We start from the raw sequence: 19,545 nt of genomic DNA, 5'->3' as shown, positions 1-19,545 counted from the left end.
TTTTGGCTGCAGGTTTGTGTTTTAATCTGAAAGTTAAGAGCTTCTGCATGTTGATATAATATTCCAAGCAATGTTATCTGATTTAAAGTCCGAGAAATGCAAGTTCATCCAGCTGTCACCTGTGATGTTCACAGTTTCATTCTGCTCTGAATCGCAGGGACTCGTGTGCTGCTGCAGAAAGGGGTGCTGGCATTCCCCTGCCTCCCTCAGAGGAGGCAGCAGCCTGGATCAGGGAAAGGTGAATAAATCTCTGCTGACTTAGCAAGTGAAAATCTGCTCAGCAGAGAGTCCCACGGATGGCAGCGCTGGGGCTGGGAATCAGGGCATGGAGGAGGGCTGCTCTGGGGAAAGAGTCCATGACATAATCCCACAGTGGGATTAATTCATCGGCAACCTGTGATTTCACCCCTGGCAGCTCAGGTATTGACGTGGTGAGGGACTGAAAGGCCACTTAAATGAACTGAGCTTTTCCAGACAGGGAGAATTGACTGGGGAGGAAAAGCCAAGAGTCTACTTTGAAGTGCTTTTGGTGGCCAGTGACAGAGTTTTTGTGCTTGTTTAGTTCAGCTGTTTGTTTGGACAGTTGGGGTTGTGTTAGACATTTGTCACTACAGACACTCTCAGTGTGACCCTGTGCCTGGCTGAACAATCAAGTGGATAGTAGCTTGTCCTTAAAGGAACTACAGAAGATCTAATACCCAAGGGAGTGCTTTTTTAAACTATTATTTTCTCGCAAAATAATATTTTTTGAATTATTTCCCCTGCTGTCTCTCTATCCTCTCCCAGATCCCTGTCCATGTAGGGTGCTTTAAGGTGACTTGGGCAGCTCCTTCAAGATCAGGAGCCTAAAGTCAGGCTGTGGATTTAGAGATCCTGCCTGTGGTATGATTCTTTCCTCTGCTGTTTTAGCTGTGTGGTGGCTCCACAGGACTTGTGAATGGTCAGCTGAACACGGGACTTTTGGAATGCACTGAACACTTTGATGCATAAATTTAGGCTGAGGAGCTTGACTTAGCTCAGCTGGTTTGGAAAATGCTGACTTTTGAAAATGTAATCTTTCTCTTGCAGTTTAGGAGGGCTTAAAAGGAAACCAGTCTTGCCCAGTGTCTCTTTTTGATGTAGGAAGCAAGTTAAAAAGTAGTACCATTTAAATGAAGGTAGATTTCAAGCAGCAAAAATATTTCAACTTTTATGTTGGCATTAAGTCAGTTTTGGTTTTGAAATGCATTTTTAAGTCTTCTCTAAGGGATCCAGGACTAAAAGCCTGCCCCTGCACTGCCTTGCAGGTAAGTACTCAGAGGAATTGCTTTTGGTTACCCACGGTTTAGATGCAGCTGAAGAGAAATATTTTGGCCTTTGGGCTTCATCAGATAACACAGCACAGGCTCTGTGATCAGTGGGAACAGCACATGTTCTTAGAGGAAGTGCTGGAATTTTTATATTCGTCATAAAATGCTGCAAAATGTCTTTTTCTTTTCCTTTCCAAGCCGTTCTGCTAAAGGGAATCCTCATTCCTCCTCTAAAGCTGCTCCTTGCAGTAGGAAAAGCAACACAACAATCAAATGTTCTTCGCTCCCTTGTCCTTGGGAGCAGCTCAGGAGTGCACGTGTGTTTTGTGCTCAGGGTGATTAATGCTGAGGAGTTTTACAGAGTTGATGAGTGCAGTGTCAATGGGATCTCTGTCAACTTGTTTTTCAGGAAGGAGGGATGTGGCTTTCCTCAAACTGGGAGTTGGGCAAGCAGCCAATGGGGTACCAAAAATAAGAAAATCGTGCAAGTCCAGACCCAGCCAAATTGCAAAAGGCTTTGAATGGGCCTGCCTGGAAAATCCTGGAGCCACAATGATGGAAAGGTCTTAATTGCTTTTTTTTAAAAGAAGCATGTCCAATTCTGACAGTCCAGAAGTCCACATGGGCAGGGGGGAGGAAGGACTGATAGATCCATATGTGCAAACATTTAGTCATTGCATTTATTTTTTGCATGCTTTATATCTAAAATGAGGGGAAATTGGAGTTAAAAAGTAGTTTACTGCTGGGTAACACCTGTACATTTCTATTTACCAAGGCATTTATTTTGTGGGTGAGATCTGTGTCAAGCCTGAGAAATACTTTTCTGCAGGTGCCTTGAAAAGGAACATTCCTGAAACAGTCTTGGGTTTATGTTCATCTATTTCACCTCATTTACTTCCTGCTAATTGCTGCTGCTTGGATTTATCTGTATCACTGTGAGTTTGCTTGTTTGGATTTATCTGTTGTTTGGATTTATCTGTATCACTGTGAGTTGTCCTTGCTCAGGAAAGGTATTTTCCAAGAAGAGCATTTTTATGTATTGAGGATAATTAGTTTATTTGTTTCTCCTTGAGGCGTCTGTTAAGTATATTTTCTTTTTTTAAAAAAATCATTATTTTTTGAGTCTTCTTAGCCCTGTTGTGGTGCACTGATGGGAAGTGTAAAAAAGACCCTATAAATCATGGATCCTTTGGGAGGATTTCCAAAAAAATCTCATGTCAGGACAGTTGGGTGGTGCTTTGGAGCCGGGTCCTTTTTTTTCCTCCCTTTAAAAAGACTAAAGTAGGTTTTCTGGCCTTCTGGGTAATCCTTGTCCTAATTTGCATCCCTCTTACCTGCCTCGGTCTACGTGAAGCTCCAAAATGCCTCTAATTAGGGAAAACATGGAAATGAAAAGCAATTAAAAAGAGTTGTTTCTAATGAGGCTTTGACACTGATGCTGCTGCTGAGGGTGAGTTTCCAGGAAGGTGGAATTGCACGGGGAGCAGTGACTGACATCCAGGGTTTGATGGATCTGGTTAGCCACTGGAACACATTTTGCTGCTTTGGGCAACACTGAATTTACTGTTGACTCTGCTTTATTTTTTGCCAGCTCTGCCTGGAGGGAGGCAACAAGCCATAGCTGCTTGGAAAAAGCAGCCTGGGAAGCCCCGGAATTGCTGCTTGGCCGGGGATAAAGGGCTTGCTACAGAGTTGGGCTGGCCTGTGGCAGCGTGAGCAGTGTCCTTTCAGTGGGGTTTGATGGAGAGATGTTCCTGCAGCTTCTCCTTTCTCTCCCTACCCAGGGCCCAGCGCCCTGGGATGGAATTCCAGGTGCCCGTTTGGCACTGACAGACAGGAATGGGAATGAGCACGGCTCAGCAGCTGTGCCTGGCTCTTAATTGCAGGTTCCTACAAGAAAATGGCTGTTGGATGCGGTGTAAAGGAATGAAATCCTAATGGCCCGAGCAGATGATAGAAAAGGTCTGTGACAACTGGATGGATAGTAATGGTTCCCTCGGTCACTGGAGATGTAAACAGGCACTTCACACCCCATTTTCCCTGTTTTAACTCCGCTCCTAACAGAAGGATGGGCTGCCTTGAATTTAAGCAGATGCGAAGCGGCAAGGAGGGGAGAGGAAGCCTGTGCTTGCTCATGTGTCTGTAAAATGCTGAACACACAAAGATGGGGTAATTGAGACAAGCCAAATGTTTATACAAGGGCATTTCTAGTGCACCCATCCTTAGCAGGACCGGAGTTCAACTTGCCTGGGGGAGAGGATGAAATGAGACCAGAGACTTGTTTTATTTTGTTTATCTGCAGGAGAATCAAAGCAGGGCAAGGGACAGCTTTGATGCAGGTCAGACGTGGGTTTTGTTAAGTGCAGGGTTTGGTTTGGATTCATTAGCCGGCTGCAGAGGGAGGAGACCTCACCCGGACGAACACCAGCAGGAATAATTGCTTTGCTGGGAGAGGAAGAAAATCTAACAGTGGAGTCAGGGTGGGTTTCTGCTGACTTGGCTGCACTGCAGCGTTTGGGCAGTGAGGAACCATGGCTTTATTTCTGGATTGCCCAGTGGCAAGTACTGAAATGGCCTTCTGCCTTTAGCTGGTCCCTTTTAAAGAATTTATTGTGGAGCATCTCCTCTTACTCCTTTTTACAGTCTTGCTCTCGGGTTTTTTGTGAAGGGACATACTTCTCCTGATGAGGAAGGTGGTTTTGCTCACTGTCATAAATTCCTTCCGGGCTAATAGCTCTTGGATGAGTTTCAGTGTGGCACCCTGCTCATGCCCAGAACAGCCAGGGTTCTCAAGTTGGCAGCAAATGTTCCTGGCTCCCACAGACAGAGATTTTGGAGAGATCAAGCAAGTTCCGTTATCCTACACTAGCAAATTATTGGTGTTTAATACTTGTCTTGAAAAAATTGTGAACAAAGGGCGTATCACAGCCAAAACTTGCACAGGTTTCGGCTGTGTGATCAAAGTGCTTTGGGGGGATCAAAGATCACTCCACCCTCTTAATGGGGGTTTGGCTCTTGGGCTGGAATTGCCATTTGAGGGGACACTTGTATCCCAATGGGATTTAGACCTGTGACCGTGCAGGGGTAGAGCTGACACTGCCAGCTCGTTTTGTGAAGGTCACCAAGCAGGAGTGGCCATCATTCATTAACAGCTTTCTGAAACTGAAAGCTCTGCTTTCCTGCCAGTTTCCTGAGAGGTTCCCTGCTCTCTCCTTCCTTGGAATTCGTGCAGTTTGCTGTTACACTGGAGCAGTGGACAAAGCATGAGTACTGTGTGTGACAGGCTGCTCCTCCTAGGACTTCCATGTTGCATAAATCACTTCTCTTATGCCTCTCTATAAAATTTAAATGACATCTGAAAGGAAGGGACTTGCCAGCCCCGTCCAGCTGAAATATTCAAGTTGTTTTACATTACATTGGTATTGCTCAAATCAGAATCTCAGCCTTTGGGATGGGACTTGTGACCACCTAAAAATTAGGGCACAGCATCCACAGGAGAGATTTTGGAGAGAAAATGTGGTATTATTTCTTACCCTAAGGGTGTGTGGGCTTTTGATTTTCTTCTGGTATTGCACTGGCTGCTGTGTCTTTTCATTGAAAGCAATAATTGCTTGCAGTCCTTGGGTTTTGGGTCAGCAAAAAGGGCAGGTTTGGGTCTACTTTACATTCTGGTCCATGAAGAAATTGTCCCTTGTCTAAAGTGATTTTCCTTCAAACTGTTAGGTCTAGAAAGCAAGTGTTTTTTTGAGACAAGGTGGTTCACTGGAATACTTCACCCTGTTTTTCCTCAGAGGTATTTCAAAGCACCAGTAAAATGTCATCTCCTTTCAGAGTCTCTTTATGTTCTGGGAAGGTTTAAAAACTTAAATATTGAAAGATAAGCAAAAAATTGTAAAGAGATTTGAATGATGAGATGGTAACACAATGGCAAAATTTGGTGAATGCCACAATGGCACAGTGGTGAAGCTGGTGAAGTTTTGGGAAGTTACAGCAATTAGCAGAGCCCGCCCCCAAAACAAGCAGGGAAAGGTGAATGATATGAAAGGGGGTGAATATTAAGAATGTAATGGATGATGTCTATAAGAAGTGGAAAAATATCAGGGAGAAGAAAGGAGAAATGACAGGAAAGAAGGACATTCTAGGAAGATGTGGAGAATGCTTCCCTCCCCTGTAGGGAAAGCATTTTGAAATAACTCCTGCCATCGCGGATTTTCTGAAGGTCCTTGGTTCTTTCCCAAATCAGCCCTTTGCCAGGCATGGGGATTTCAGTTCTCTGCCCTGAGTGCACGTAGCAGGGCTGCTGGGGGTCATGGCAGGAGGCTGGATTAACATTCCCAGCAGGCTCTGGGGTTTGGATAGTCTCTGTGATCTTTCCTTATCCCCTGCTATGTGGGGGGAACCATGTGCTGATGATTCCGAGCAGGTGATATGGCTGGAGGGGATTATTGGAAATACAACTCCCTCTTCTTTCCCATGGCCACAGCTTGGAGGTCCAGCAAGGAGCCTGGGGGCCTGTCTGCTGTCCTTCTGCCCCAGGTTTTCCTCCTTTTTCCTCCTGGAGATAGAGATGCTCACTTTAGCATGGCAACACGAGGAAAACCCCATCCTTTCCCTGCCATCATGGATGACATTTTCCTTACACCTGCAGACCCAAGATGGAAATGCACCTGTGATCATGTCTGGATAAGCTTGCTACAAAAGCTCCAGTGGGGTGGCTACTCCTTGTCCCTGAGAGGAGAGCTCTCTTTAGGTACAAACCTCTATTTTTCCAGTGCAGATGCTGGGGTGGGGAAGGTGGGGTGGACATGACAGGACTTGTGCACGTAGCTCATGGGCACTTCAGTCTCGCTGTGCTCTGTCTGCAGATGTGGGAGTGGTGCCCAGGTTAATCATCCAGGCAAGGGGAGGGAAAAACATCCATGGGTTGGCTTCTTTTCAAGTCAAGTGTGCTCCGAGCTAGGCTCTGAAATTCTGCCTCTCTCTGTTCCTCATCGTGGGGAGGGAAAGTTCTGCACATTAACAGGGGGTGATGCAATTCTTTCTGCCTTTGTACATCCTCATTTCCAAGAACACAGTGTCTTGGCTGTCTCAGTGTCTCAGCCCTGTGGGAGCTGTTATGGGCTGAGGGATTTGGGATTTCCCTGGAGCAATCTGCTTTTGCAGGGAGGGCCCTGACTGTCTTGAGGCTTTCATCAAACATCTTCCACTGGCCTCTTGAAGGTGAGGGGAAGCTGGAGGATCTTTAGTGTGCTGTGTTAAAAAGAGTTGCAGGCTTGCTTTCCTCTTTGTTTTTAGGAGCCTCCCCTCAGTGTGAGGCTCTCTGGTGTGTGTTTTGAGGAGAGGATGCTGGATGCCTGCAATTCCTGCTGGGTTTGGCTGCTGTTTTAGCAGGTTTGTCCTGGAAGGTGATAATGCAGCCACTTCCCACTCACCTGTCACTGCACATCCTCTGTTCAACATCCCCTTGTGCAAGGACTTCTGTGTTTTCCTAGAAATAGGAAACAGTCATAAATGACATCAGTGATCTAAAGCTCAGCCATTTCCAGCCCCTTGCCATGGGCAGGGACACCTTCCACTAGACCAGGTTGCTCCAAGCCCCATCCAACCTGGCTTTGAACACTTCCAGGGCTGGGGCAGGCACAGCAGTAGTTCCCAGAAGCTGAAGGTTGCATTCCTAGCAGGACTTAAGCAGCTGTCAGGTGGATTCCAAGTGCAATATTTACTGCACTGTAGAAAAGAACACTGAAATACTTTGTGTTCCCAAGCTCCTGAAAAATGGGCTGTCTCACCAGGGCTGCACATGATGGCAGTTTCTTTCCAGAGCCTGAAACAACATTCCTCATGGCCCTGAGAGGGGAACATCAGGCGTAAGGTGAAGGCTGTGTTTTGGGGCAGGCTCTCCTCTGGGTTGGTGCAGTGCAGGAGCTGTGGCTGAGCCAGGCACCACTGACCCAGGCAGCCAGGGATGTTTCCCTGCAGGCAGGAAGGGAGGGAGCCTGCTGCCAGCTTCACTCTGGTGACCCACATTGCTTTCCTTTTTTCTTTTTAAGATAAAAGTAACTAAAGATGCAGGGAAGAATGTGGCCTCTGGAGGTCAAATGAAATGATGGATGCAGGTGTTTGGAAAAGCCATCCATCCACGCTGGTGTGCACAGACCTCTGGGAAGGGTGCCAGTGCAGAGTAGTGGAAGAGCTGTGCAGGAAAGAAAGTTAATTCATAGCATCCAATCTCCCAGCTCAGTTTTTTTATTTTGCTGAGGGGGAAAAAAAGAGGGAAAGGGGAGGAAGGAAAAATACAGCAGAGTATTTTTCTAAATCCCCTACTCTTTTTTGGTATCAGGTTGTGCTTTGTTTACATGCTGCTGGTTTTGAAAGCCTAGGGAGTAACAGGCAGGGAGACACCTGAAAGTGTTGGAAGCACCAAGGCCTTGCTGATGGGAATTCCCACCACCAAGATCTTCAGGAGAGATGGGTGTACTGAAACCAGGATTGTGATTGGAGCTGCTCTAAGTACTTGTAGTTCTGGGAATGTTCCTTTGTGCTTTGCTGCAATGTTCTTAGAAGTAAGTCTTGTGCAGCAAGGGGGATTACCCTGCTTTTGCTCTGGAGGGCTTCTTCCTTAGAACTGAGTTGATCCCTGCAATCAGATGGATCCCATTCATCCCTGGTGTGGGATTGCTGTAGCTCTAGGAAGGTGCCAGGCTGGTGATGGCATCAGCTACAGTCATGGCACAGAGGGGGTTAAGGTGGGGAAAGGAGAGTGTGGAATCATCTCCCAGGTTTTACAGCTGTGTTACAGGGGAACCTCTCCTTCTCCATCCAGGGCTTTTCCTTCCTGACCCATTCAGTAGAGAGGACACTTCCCTCGAGTGTTTCCTGTGCCACTTTTCCTAAATCTCTGCATTCTTCAGGGAAGCTGTGAATCGTTCAGGGAACAGGCAAGCCCTCAAGTGTGGGACTCTTCTACTTTGAGACCTTCTCCAAGTAGATGCAGATGAATAAAAACTTAAAACCCAAGGATCCTGCAGGAACCTGGAGTTAAAGGCATTGTGATATGTTTCTGAAGCCATGTAGAACTGCATGAACAAAATGTTGGAAAAAGGGATTTCCTTCTTTGAGGAGGTAAAAAAAATAAAATTAAAAATACCTAAGCTGCCTAGTGGTCAATCTGTTTCACATTATCTTCAAGAAGGAAGAGAAGGAGATTGCAAGGAAGAGTTCTGCCATATCACAGTGTCATGATTAAATTTGTAATGAGGCAGCAATTATTTCTAACCAAGCGTGAAGCAGCCTAACAGGAATTGGCTCACACCATGTCAGGGAGCAATCTTCAGCCTGGCAAATATCCATGGCATGGAGAGGGATGTGAGCAGAGCCCTCTGCTCCTCCTTTCACTGAATCTGTGTGGACAGTGATCCCTGAGGCTTCATGTGAGCCAGAAAACACATTACCAAGCACTGCTGCAAGCTTATTAAAGAGGGAGAGTTAAAATGGTTAACAAAAGCACTTTCTCAGGTATTACCTGGTGTACCCAGCCCATTCTTGCTGCCTCAGGATGGAGGGAAGATGCATTTTCTTCCTCAGCCTGAACTTAAGGGATGCATATGCTTTGCCTCTGCTAAATATTTCATGGAGCAGCTTCTGTAGATTAAGACATCACTACAGTGAAGGAGCCAAGTGCTTTGATATAAAACTGTCCCTGTTTTACACGATGAGCACTGGAGAGATTTAGGAACCCCCCAGTCTGCTTTCAAGAGTCTAAATAAGTGTTTCTGCATGTGCTCCCGCTTAGCCTTGCTGCTGCAGCCCCCATGACGGGCTTGCTGTGTAAATTGTTCCAAGATTTATTCTGAGAGAGATGTTCAGTACTGAGAAGGGGGTGAGAGACAAAAATTCATGTGCAGGAGCTCTAGAGATTATGGCAATCTTGGTCCTTGAGCTTTCTTCTCCTGTGGACAGTCAAATTTTGGAAAATCAGTTTTTCTATAGAAGGGTAAAGGGAACAAATTGGAGAGATGCTCCAGGTATGGATCGTGGTAATTTCCAGAGCAACTCCTGACATCTCCCTGGCACTGTGTTGGAAATCAGGTCCAGATTCATGGTGGTGTGCATTGAAAAAATAAATATGCTTTAGAGAGGATTACAGGGCTTCAATTTTAAATAAATATTTTTTTTTGCCATGACCTTACACACAGTGCTTCTGAATAATGAAAGCAAAAGGAACTGTTCCAGCATGAGCTCAGAGACGTGCAATTTGTTTCCTGCTGAATGCTGCCACTTAGCAATGGATAATATGATTTATTTCTGACTGATGGCCAATCATGCTAATTAATAGACTGGTACTTCTCCTGGTGAGTCCAACCCATGCCCTGTTTATCTGTCCATCTTTTATCTGCCTCACAGGAGGGAGTTTCAATGCCTCACAGAGCTGCTTTTTATGCCTTCTTCTGTGGAAAGCCATGGTTTGTAATTCATCTGACCAGCCTTTCCAGCCCTGGAGTTACTTTTTCCTCCCCTGCACCTTCTGGCCATGGCTGCTTCCCTGTTCGTGTTATTCCACAAGTTTTGCCTCCTCTCCCTCAGTCTGCTCACCACTCTTGGACAGGATAAGCTTTTGTAGCCCTGGCATTTTCATTTCATAGAGAGAGGGGCAATTTGCTGTAGTTCTCCTCAGCTGTTTGGTGGGCTTTTGTTGTCACTGTAAAAAAATAATGATAATTTTTAAAGCACGTGTGACCCAGTGAATGCCAAGGACTGTGCTGCTTAACTTCTTCCCTTCTTCCCCCCATGCTGTCCCTCTTGATCCCAATGAACTTGATCCCACTTCACAGCACTGAAGCACACAAACACATCTATCATCTTTGCCCTCTTCAGGATATTTTAAACCTGATTTTGTTTTTTGGGCCTGTAGTTTCTATGTGCCAGAGTCAATTAATTGACTCATTTGTAAGAGAAGACAGCAAGGAGCATGTGTTTGAGTCAAGCACTGAGGTTTCACCCACTTTCTGCTGCCATTATTTCCATTTGGTTTTGGACATTCAACATGTCACCTTGTTGAATCTCAGCAGCTCCCAGTGAACCAGAGCCATACTGGAAACAATTCTAGAGGACGTGAGGACACTCTGCACATTTCCTTGTTCTACAGGCTTTTCTTCATCATTTTTGCTCTTTAGTGTGAAGCCTTTGCTCTCCAAGATTAATGACTGTGCAGGGGTCCTCTTTCCCTTTGGAAGGGAAGGGAGAACCACTTTATTAATCTGCTGCCCAGGGAGCTGAGATGAAAGATAAGGACATAAAGGGCTGTATTTTCTGGGGGCTGGAAGGGACATTATTGTCCTTGGACCCACAGTGACAACAGTAGGATTTGAGGTGTATAATTCCTTGCTTGGAAAGGACACTTCCTAAATATCCAGCCTGGAACTGGAGATAGCTCTACATTTGCTGACATGGCTCGCAGAATTGCTCAGGAGTGGATTGTTGCCTTCAAGAAGTAGAATTAGAGTTACCTTTCACCTGGTGCAGAGCTTCTGAGGGCCATGACTGGTACTGAAGGAAATTTCCTTCCTCTGCTGAATCAGCTGCAAGGATTTTCATGGCCTGATGGGATTTTTTTTTTTTTTTTTTTTGTTTTGTTGTTGTTGTTGTTGTTATTGTTGTTACCAAAGGGGTAAAAGGCTTAGTCTGTCTTGTTCACTCTGCCCTGGCTGAGATGATGCAGTTAACATGGCAGCATTTGTCCCCCCATAACCTGCATTTCTAATTGAAATCCCCCATCCCCCTGGCAGTCTCACTTCACCATTCGACACATCTGTCACTGGCTGTTGGCTGCTGGTGTCCTGGTGACTCTCCCAGGTTCAAGTTTGGAGCAAGCAGCATCACTTGAAGGGGACTGAACATCCAGAGCATCACAGAGCAGAGATGGGCACCCCTGCTGCTCCAGAAGTAGCCATTATGCTGTAATAAATGCTATCATTAAAGCTGTGATCTAGTTTAGATTAAATTAATCCTTTGCCTCTCTTCTTTTCCACAGCTGTTCAGTCAAGCACTTTGGGTTTGACATCCATTAACAGTTTGATATCCACTCAGAAGTCATTTTGGGGGCAGGATGTTTGAAATTTGCCAGTTGGCAGGTTAGGAGCTACTTGGGCAAAGGGGAGAAAAACCAGTAGGAGGACCCCAAATGTTATTCCTGCATGCTGAGGAGAATTTCTGGTGTGTGCTGTTCATCAAAACACACAACTGGGCATGGAAAAAATCTGCAGCATAAGAAGATGGGAGAAAATAGTAATTGTTTTAGTTATCTAATCCATTATAGATTGATTTAATGTGAGAATAAAGTTTGCAAAGAGGCTGCAAGTTGTTTTGGGTAAATCTAATAGTGGCAAATCAAAAGACATTAACCTTTCTACAGGAACACTGCTGCTCCCAAAATATTGAACAAAGAGCTCTGTGTGCTGATTTAAATCCTGGTTAGAACCAATAATTTGAAACCATAGTTTTACATAGTGCATTTGGTTAATTTGGAGCCCTTTCCTGGTGTCTGTGTGAAAGATAGGATGAAGATTACAACAGTACCTAAGTATTTGAAGAATATTTTGGAATATCATATCCCTAAAATATCTCAGGGCTGGTGGGAAATGTTATTTTTAGACTCTTGATTTTTACGAGGCTGGTACAACTGGTGAAAGATTTTCACAGTTGGAAAACGTGGCAGACTGTTGAACTGTGAAAACAGTACCTTGTTTTACTTTATGTAACTTCTTAATTCCCTGACTGGAAGAAGGGGAGAGCTGGTTCCCATTCCTGGAACAGTGTGTTCGTGTTGCTGTGCTGTTAATCAAGCCCTGTGCTTTACCTTAGCTGCTCTGTGCTCTCCTAGGACATAGGACTGAAGCTGTTTCCACTGAGAGGAGCTGAATTTTCGTGTGATTCCCGAGCCCTGTTGTTCCCGTGTTGCTCTCTGGCTGTGGGCACTCTGGAACTAGCCCATTAAAACCCCCTTGTCAAGGAATTTCTATTATCTGCCAGCAAATACCAGATCTAAAAAACACACTCAGCAGAGCAACAGCTCCCCGTTGCCAGAGATAAAACATCAAATCCAAACCCAGTGGACATTGGGACTCCTTTATGTGTCTCTGAATTGCTTTCATCTCCTCATTGCTCCACTAATGGGTATCCCCATAGACCATGCAGTGCTCTCTGTGCTTCCCCCTCCTTGGGGCTTCTCCTGCCAATTTTCTGGCATTGTCAGGTAATTGAAGTGGAAATGACAAATGAAAGCGGTGCTGCCAGGGCTCCTCGCCTGGCAGCCGGTGGGTGATGCTGGTAATTGTTACCAAAAGTGTAATTGCTCCGGGCTCTGCCTGCCGTTTCAACAGACCAGCCTGGAATTCCTTCTCTGAGACACTCAATCCCTGCCTGTTCTCAGTTGTCTCTGGCACAGGAACGACTTGGGAGGTAAATCCCACCTGGCACTCGGACTTGGACCTCCCTCAGGGGTTTCTCCCCGTGGTTTCTCTCCCAGGGGTTTCTCAGCTCCCTGCTCCCCAAAGCAGAGTCTGGGGCAGAGCAGCCTCTGGGAGAGTTAACCACAGAATCCCAGAATAGCTGGGGGTGGAAGGGAGCTCTGCAGGTCACCCAGTCCAACCCCCCAGCCCAGGCAGGGTCACCTGGAACAGGTTACACAGGGATGGGTCTGGGTGCGTTTCGTCCCCGGGCAGCTGTTCCCGTGCTCTGCCACTCTCATGGAAAGAAGCTCTTCCTCATGGTGAGGTGGGACTCCTTGGGTTTTAGTTTATGGCTTCTGCTTCTTCTCTTGTCACTGGGCACACCAAAAATTGGCACACCTTGGAGATACTTGTATGGATTGATGAGATCCCCTCTCAATCTTCTCCAGGCTAACCAGGCCCAGCTCCCACAGTCTCTCCTCGTGGGAGAGGTGTTCCAGACCCCTGATCACCATCAGGTGATTGGTGGGGTACAGGACAAGCAGCAACCCCCTCGTTTTTGCAGTGACAGCACAAATCTGCAGCTCGACCCCTGGCTGGCACAAAGGCTGCAGCTGTGCTCTGCTGCCTTCACCCTGCTTAGCAACTGCAGCGATGCCAGCACCCCAGTGACCGGCTTCACAGGTCCTGCGTGCTGCAGGGGACACCCCAGCACCCAAGGACATTTTAGGCATGGACTGGATGTTTCCAGGGAGCCATAAGAGGATGCAAACCAGCTGTTGTGTGCTTCTTATTTCCCCTGTCGCTGCACCAGAATAGCTCACACATTGTTATCTGGTGTGACAATATCCTGAATAAATTACTGAGGCTTTTCACATATTAATAGCAGACTGGTTATTTGTGATTTGTTGGGTGGGGTGGGTTGTTTTTGTTGTTGAGGTCGAGGAGGGACAGGTGCAGCTGTCTGAAGTTCCGATCGCCAGTTGAAAAAGCAGTGGTCCAAGAGATTTAGGTCTTTCTGTGCTCTGGTTAATGTGACAGGGTGACAGCAGCAAACCAGGAGCACTCACAGCTGCTCTGGGCTCCCTTTGCTCCATGCCTGCTCTTTGTAGCTTTTTCTTTGCTTTTACTGCTTGTTGTGTTCTTGCCTCCTTCTTTTATCTTTTTCTAAATCCTCATCAGTATTCTCCAAACCCAGGACGCTGTGCTCCTGTGTCTCCAGTTTTATCTCATTTTGTCTTGGTCTGGCTATCTGCAGGCTCAAAAGGTTTGGGAGTATTTCTTGGTTTTTTGGCCCCTGTTCTGCAGGCTTGCCCAAGTAATGTAGATGTATCTCTTCTTGCAGCATGGTGTTTTAAAATTCAGTTGAATTAGGTATCGTTTCTTCTTTTGATGTAGGGAAATCCAGGGAATTAATAAATTATAATGGCACTGCTTGGCGTTTAAGGAATCCTTTCCATCTTCAAGCACTCTCTGCATGGTATTTCATTATTTATACTGTTAATTATATTAGTACTGGTAAGGAAAAAGCCCCTGAAATTGTCATTGAGAAAAATACACTCTCAACAGGATTGGAATCCAGCACTTAGATTGCAGCAGATAATTTGTCCACTGAGGTGCAGGGCCTTGGAGAAGATGCCAGGCAGGTTTCCAGCAGTTCTTTGGGTGTCTACTGCAAAGTCTTGCTCTATATTTGGAACTGTATTGCCTGGGAGCTTTGAGGTGTCCTTGTGCCTGCTGGGTGAGCACCAGCAAAGCCTCACAACAGGACAGGTGGGATCCAGACTTTCTGAATTGGACACTTTAGGTCTGCTGCCAGGAATCCTAAGCTAAATGTTGAATTGTCCAAAGACCTGGACACTGAGACCCGTGAAGTGCTTGGAAGACTCTCATATCCCAACAGATCAGGTGGTACTTTCCTGACTATTAACTAGATAATGAATTTTTTAAAACTCTGCAGGGAAGTGTTGGTTTTGATCCTGTACCTGGCAAAAGGAATTTAGAAGCAGCTGATTTGAGCCCACAGACAGGAGTCAGCCTGCTTGGGCAATGATAGAAACCAGGGGAGGAAGAAGAGCAAAGAGGGGTTTTCTTACCACAAACCTGAGCATTTAAGTCTCAAAATGTGAATAAGGGTGGCTCTGTGCTGACATTGTGCCGTGAGGTTCCTTTGGTTATTATTCCACGGTGAAAATTATTTTCCTTTTTTAAAAGATTTACTAAGCAGGAGAGATCAGAGGTGAAGGTTTAGGAGAACCAAAGGATGGGGCACTGAGTCTGTCCCCTCCCTTCCCACTCCTGGTTACCCTGTGGCTGCCTTCCCTGCCAGCTTTCCAGCACAGAGCTCTGCTGAAGCCAGCAGGATGAGTTAACTCCAGTGTGTGTGTTAGCTACAGCTTGGCACACACATCACTTAACCTTCATTTCTTCCCTAACTGCACCATCAATCTGCTGGCAGAGATGGTGTCAGGGTTTCTGTTCTGCAGCCCTATGTGAGCCAGGGGAGAGCCAGCTGTGTTCCTGAGCAGGAATTACCATCCCTCTTTTCCTTGCCCAGGGGCTGTGCACCTTCTAAGGTCAGCACTGCCACTGATGTGGGAGAAATGCTTTTGGAAAGCAGGGCAGAGACCCAAGGATTTTTTTTTTTTCAATATTTTTTGGCCATCCCACTATTTGCAGATTGATGTTCTTGAAGTGCCTGAGCAAGTGGTCTGGTTTTTCAGGATATTTTTTTCTCTCATTAAGTGTCCTAATGGGCCTTTAAGGCACATTTCAGTATTTTATCATTATGCTTAACAGTTTTAGTAGTTAGTTGTAAATGTGCTCTTAGTAGTTAGCTGTAAATGTGCTCGTGGCAGTCAACTGTTAATCATCCTTCCAAAGTCCTGCTTAGCACTGTGAGTATATTGAGGTAAATCGCTACATGGTGTAAATGAACAGCAAGGTCTGCTCTCCTTAAAAAAGAGGCTGGATGACTGGGCTAGGGGCTGTCCATCCTACCCAGAACATCCTGTGTGGTGCCAGTTTAGCCCAGTGTTTGTCTGTACAACAGCGACAGGGATTGTCTAGCTGCAAACAGTGTTTCAGCTGAGAAACTGATCCTCCTCTTCCCCTTTTCTTGTGGAGGCAGCGTGGGATCGTGACCTCAGCGGGGAGGGAATGGAAGGGGGTCAAGCACGGCTGGTGGAAACCCTTGTGAATTAGCTGTGGGTGTTCCAGCTGGGTGCAATGATGGAGTGGTGGTGACAGCTGTTTCCAGATGTGTCAGGCTCTCTGCTTGGCCAGAGTCTCCTCCGTGGTGTTTGGGAATACACATGCCCAGGTAGAGCAAACCCCAGGAGTGGCTTTGCCTCAAAGCCACCTCTGCTGCCTCAGCACCACCTGGGGTCCACCCTGCAGTGTGGCCAGTGTGAGCCTGATCACAGGGAAGTTTTCCAGAGATGTTGTACTCACCTGGGGCTCTTGGAGGTTGGATTGTGTTGCTGTTGGAGCTGATGACTGGCCCTGCATGGCCTTGTCTTTCAGCTGTGTTTTGGAAGCTGTTGAGTGACAAGTGCCAACACAGGGCCTGAGAAGCGTGTGGGAGGGAGGGGGCTCTGTTGCAGTCCGTCCCTGTGGAGCTATTTGAGATGTGCTGTCAAGACAGGACGTGCCCTGTGCTGCATGGGCCTGGTTTCCAACTTCCTTTGCAGAATAACACCTCCTGGAAGCCGGATTCCTGCCAAGACTGCCGGTGCCGGAGCGGTGTTGTCACCTGCCAGCCTACAGTCTGCAGAGCCCCTCAGTGTGACTTCCAGAAGGTAAGGGCTGAGTGCCTGTGGCTGCCCAGAGCCAGGCACAGGCTCTGAGTCCACTCAGGAGTCCACTCCTTGGAGTGACAGCACGTGGTGTGGGAAGCCTTTGTCCCCTTGCCTGCAGCCAGAGGCCGGGTGTTGGAGCAGCTTGATCCCAAAGGAAGCCCGTGAACTGGGCTGCAGCCTCCCAGCATGAGCCCCCCTTCTTTTGGAGGTGGGGCTGGGGCTCCCTGGGAGGTGCAGATGGGCACTTTCCACTCTGCTGAGCAACAACAGAGCTGAGATTGTCTGTCCTCCAGTTTCTTCTTCCTCGTGATGGTTGCTGAGCTCTCCTTGTCTCCTGTTTGTCTTTGTCTGGGTCTTCATTAATTGGCCATGGGACTGGTCTTGCATTAACATCTGGATTGCTGGGGTAGAGTGCACAAATAGCAGTGAAAAAGAGTGTTTTAAAGAGGCTGTCAGGATAATTATATGGCTTTGTGAAGCAGGTTAAAATGTTTCCCAATATGACAGCACTAATGAGGAAATAATTTTGATTCTTACTGGTTTTCCCCATTATTATTGCTGTGTATTGATTAAAGCTAGACTGAACTAGTAGGAATTTTTGTGCTAAAGAGGAGGGAGATCAAGTGCTGTCATAGCACATGTAATAATGAGTGCACTAGATAAAATGATAAAAATCAGATAAATGAAAAGGTAGCTACTTTAAAGCTCATAAAGGGAAATAGGTTTATAGTGTCAAGCGAATCTGTGTGACTCCTTGACATGGGCAATCTCCAAGATAAAATGTTTAAGTGTTCCAAAAACATCTGGTCATTTAAACATTGAAAAGGATCACCAAGGATCTCAGAAGAAAAAAATCCTTTCATGCTTCAAGGCTAAACCACCAACAGAAAAGCAAGGTCAGAAATCATCATCTTTCTCTATGGTTTATTTCTTATCTACTCATTATGAGATTTATGCAAATATGGCCGATCTTGTTTCAGCAACATCTGTCTCATGTTTCTCAGTGGCCTTTCAGTGAAGAACCTTGAGTTTTGTTTTTTATTCTTTAAAAACTGGTTCACCTGAAGAATTCCCAACTGTACTCTTGGGGGTGTAAATTCTGCTGTTATTTTGAGGGCACAATGTCAAACACACAAAGTGCTGTGCCACCTCTCAGCAAGGCAATGTAGTGTAGCAGCATTCTGTATTTCACCTGAAACCTTTCCTTTCTGAGCTAAGAGCACCAGGTCCAGCCAGGCCTCATGGCTTCACTTGCATTTTAGATCCCCTGTTTGATGTCAGCTGTTTATTGAAATCCTGTCTCTTTTCAGGGAGAAGTGCTCCAAATAGCCTCCAACAAGTGCTGCCCCCAGTGTGCCTCCCGAGCTGAAGGATTCTGCCAGCACGAGGGACAGATCCACAGCGTGAGTGCCCTGTCCACTGCCTCAGCAGGGACCATCCTTACCTGGTTTTAGCTCCCTGTTTGCTGCAGCCAGTGGAGGCTACTGAGCTGGTGTGCAGGGGAAGGATGGATCTCTGCAAGTATATCCTGTCACTGCCAGAGAGTGGAATTTAGCAGGAGTTTGGTCAGCAGGGTTTGCAGTTGCTGAGCAGTTGTGTGTCCTGTGTGGCTTAATGGGAGAAATTTCCCCACTTATTCCTTCCCTTTGCTGTTTCTGTGCTTGGCTGAGGCAGTGCAGTACCATCAGAAGGGGAGCAAAACACAGAGAGATTGACATCTTAGCTGTGCTCAGAGGAGCTTTCCTCTCAGCAGCCACCTATGCTGCCAGAGATTGATTGCTGCTCTGCCACCTGGGTTCTGTGTTCTGTAATCCTGAATTATTCACAGAGCAGGTTCTGGGATGTAGTTTCACCCAGGGGGGCTGCAAGGCCAAAACAATCAGAATAAGTGTCTGGAGATGAGGAAAAAAATCAAGATTCATGGGTAGTAGTTAATGAATCATGTCAAACAACTGGCAAATGTAGAAAAATGGCTTTACAGCAAACTCAAGTCCTATGTGTGGTCTCTCACAGACTTTTCTGTTTGACAAGAGGCAAGTCAGGTCCAAATCTCAAGAAATATGCTAAAATGCCCAGACATATTTGCAGGGCTGTGCATATTGGAGGGCTGTGCTCTCCACACCTGAGATGGATGTTGAAACCCTCTGTTCCAGCATGAGGCATGGCCAGCATGAAGCTGGTACAAGCTAAACAAAAGCTGGAACAGGAGGGGTAGCACACCCATCCTCTTCTCATGTTTCTTTGGGCCTGTCATTTGGTGGCACTATGTTTTATCATAATACATTAAATTTCTTCATGTGCTATCTCTGCATTTTCCTGTGCTGTTCTCCTGCTGCAGCTTTTGTCTTTTGGCTCTTTTTGAGCCTGTTCTTTGGACAGGCATCCCCACAAAAAAGATATGGATGTATTCGTACCTCAATTGCATTTCACATCCCAATCCTGCTGCCATGTGGTCAGAAAACCACTTTTTATCAGTGCCAAGCCTCATCCTGCAGAGAGGAGGAACTTGAAAAGGGACAAGGCTTATTTCCAGCTCTCACTGTGCCCTTGGTTGTGTTGTGTGCAGCACGGCACGCAGTGGGCCAGCTCGGGATGTGTACGGTGCTCCTGTGCCCATGGGAAGGTGACCTGCAGCCCCAGGACCTGCCCAGCCCGCACCTGTGGCCAAGGAGAGCTGCAGGACACTGCCCAGGGCTCCTGCTGTCCCAGATGTGTGGGCCCTGGTGGTGAGTACTGTCTGAGCTCAGAACCTCCTTTTAGCCCCAAATCTGGAAAGCTTTTCTGTTCTTGTGCAGTTTTGTTGGGGACACACCGGAGGCATGTCTTGTAATTCCCCTTCTCTCCTGCTGCCATCTTTACATTTTTAATGGCTTCACCCATGGGCCAAGAGGTGGGGGCAAGCTTTAAGCAGGGACCAGATGTGCCTAATGTTGTCCTCCTTTTGGAGATTAAAATTGGGAAAGACACCTCAGGTATTTCCTGTGCACTTGGACTGCAAGTTCCAGAAAT

The 19,545-nt window shown here is 46.5% G+C and overlaps 1 protein-coding gene across 1 annotated transcript in view; it reads left to right on the top strand.

The window, feature by feature from the left end:
- Positions 1 to 19,545, top strand: part of FRAS1 (Fraser extracellular matrix complex subunit 1) — a 105,432-nt gene that overhangs the window by 15,992 nt on the left and 69,895 nt on the right. The window contains exons 3-5 of the mRNA XM_071431222.1: positions 16,429 to 16,536; positions 17,847 to 17,939; positions 19,103 to 19,262. Of these exons, the coding sequence (XP_071287323.1) occupies positions 16,429 to 16,536; positions 17,847 to 17,939; positions 19,103 to 19,262 (361 nt within the window). The remainder of the gene's footprint in view (positions 1 to 16,428; positions 16,537 to 17,846; positions 17,940 to 19,102; positions 19,263 to 19,545) is intronic.

The sequence above is a fragment of the Agelaius tricolor genome, unplaced genomic scaffold (assembly GCF_023055355.1).
Source record: "Agelaius tricolor isolate 1412-34295 unplaced genomic scaffold, bAgeTri1.0.p SCAF_8, whole genome shotgun sequence".
Taxonomy (NCBI): Eukaryota; Metazoa; Chordata; class Aves; order Passeriformes; family Icteridae; genus Agelaius; species Agelaius tricolor.
This window is presented reverse-complemented; position numbering and strand designations above follow the sequence as displayed.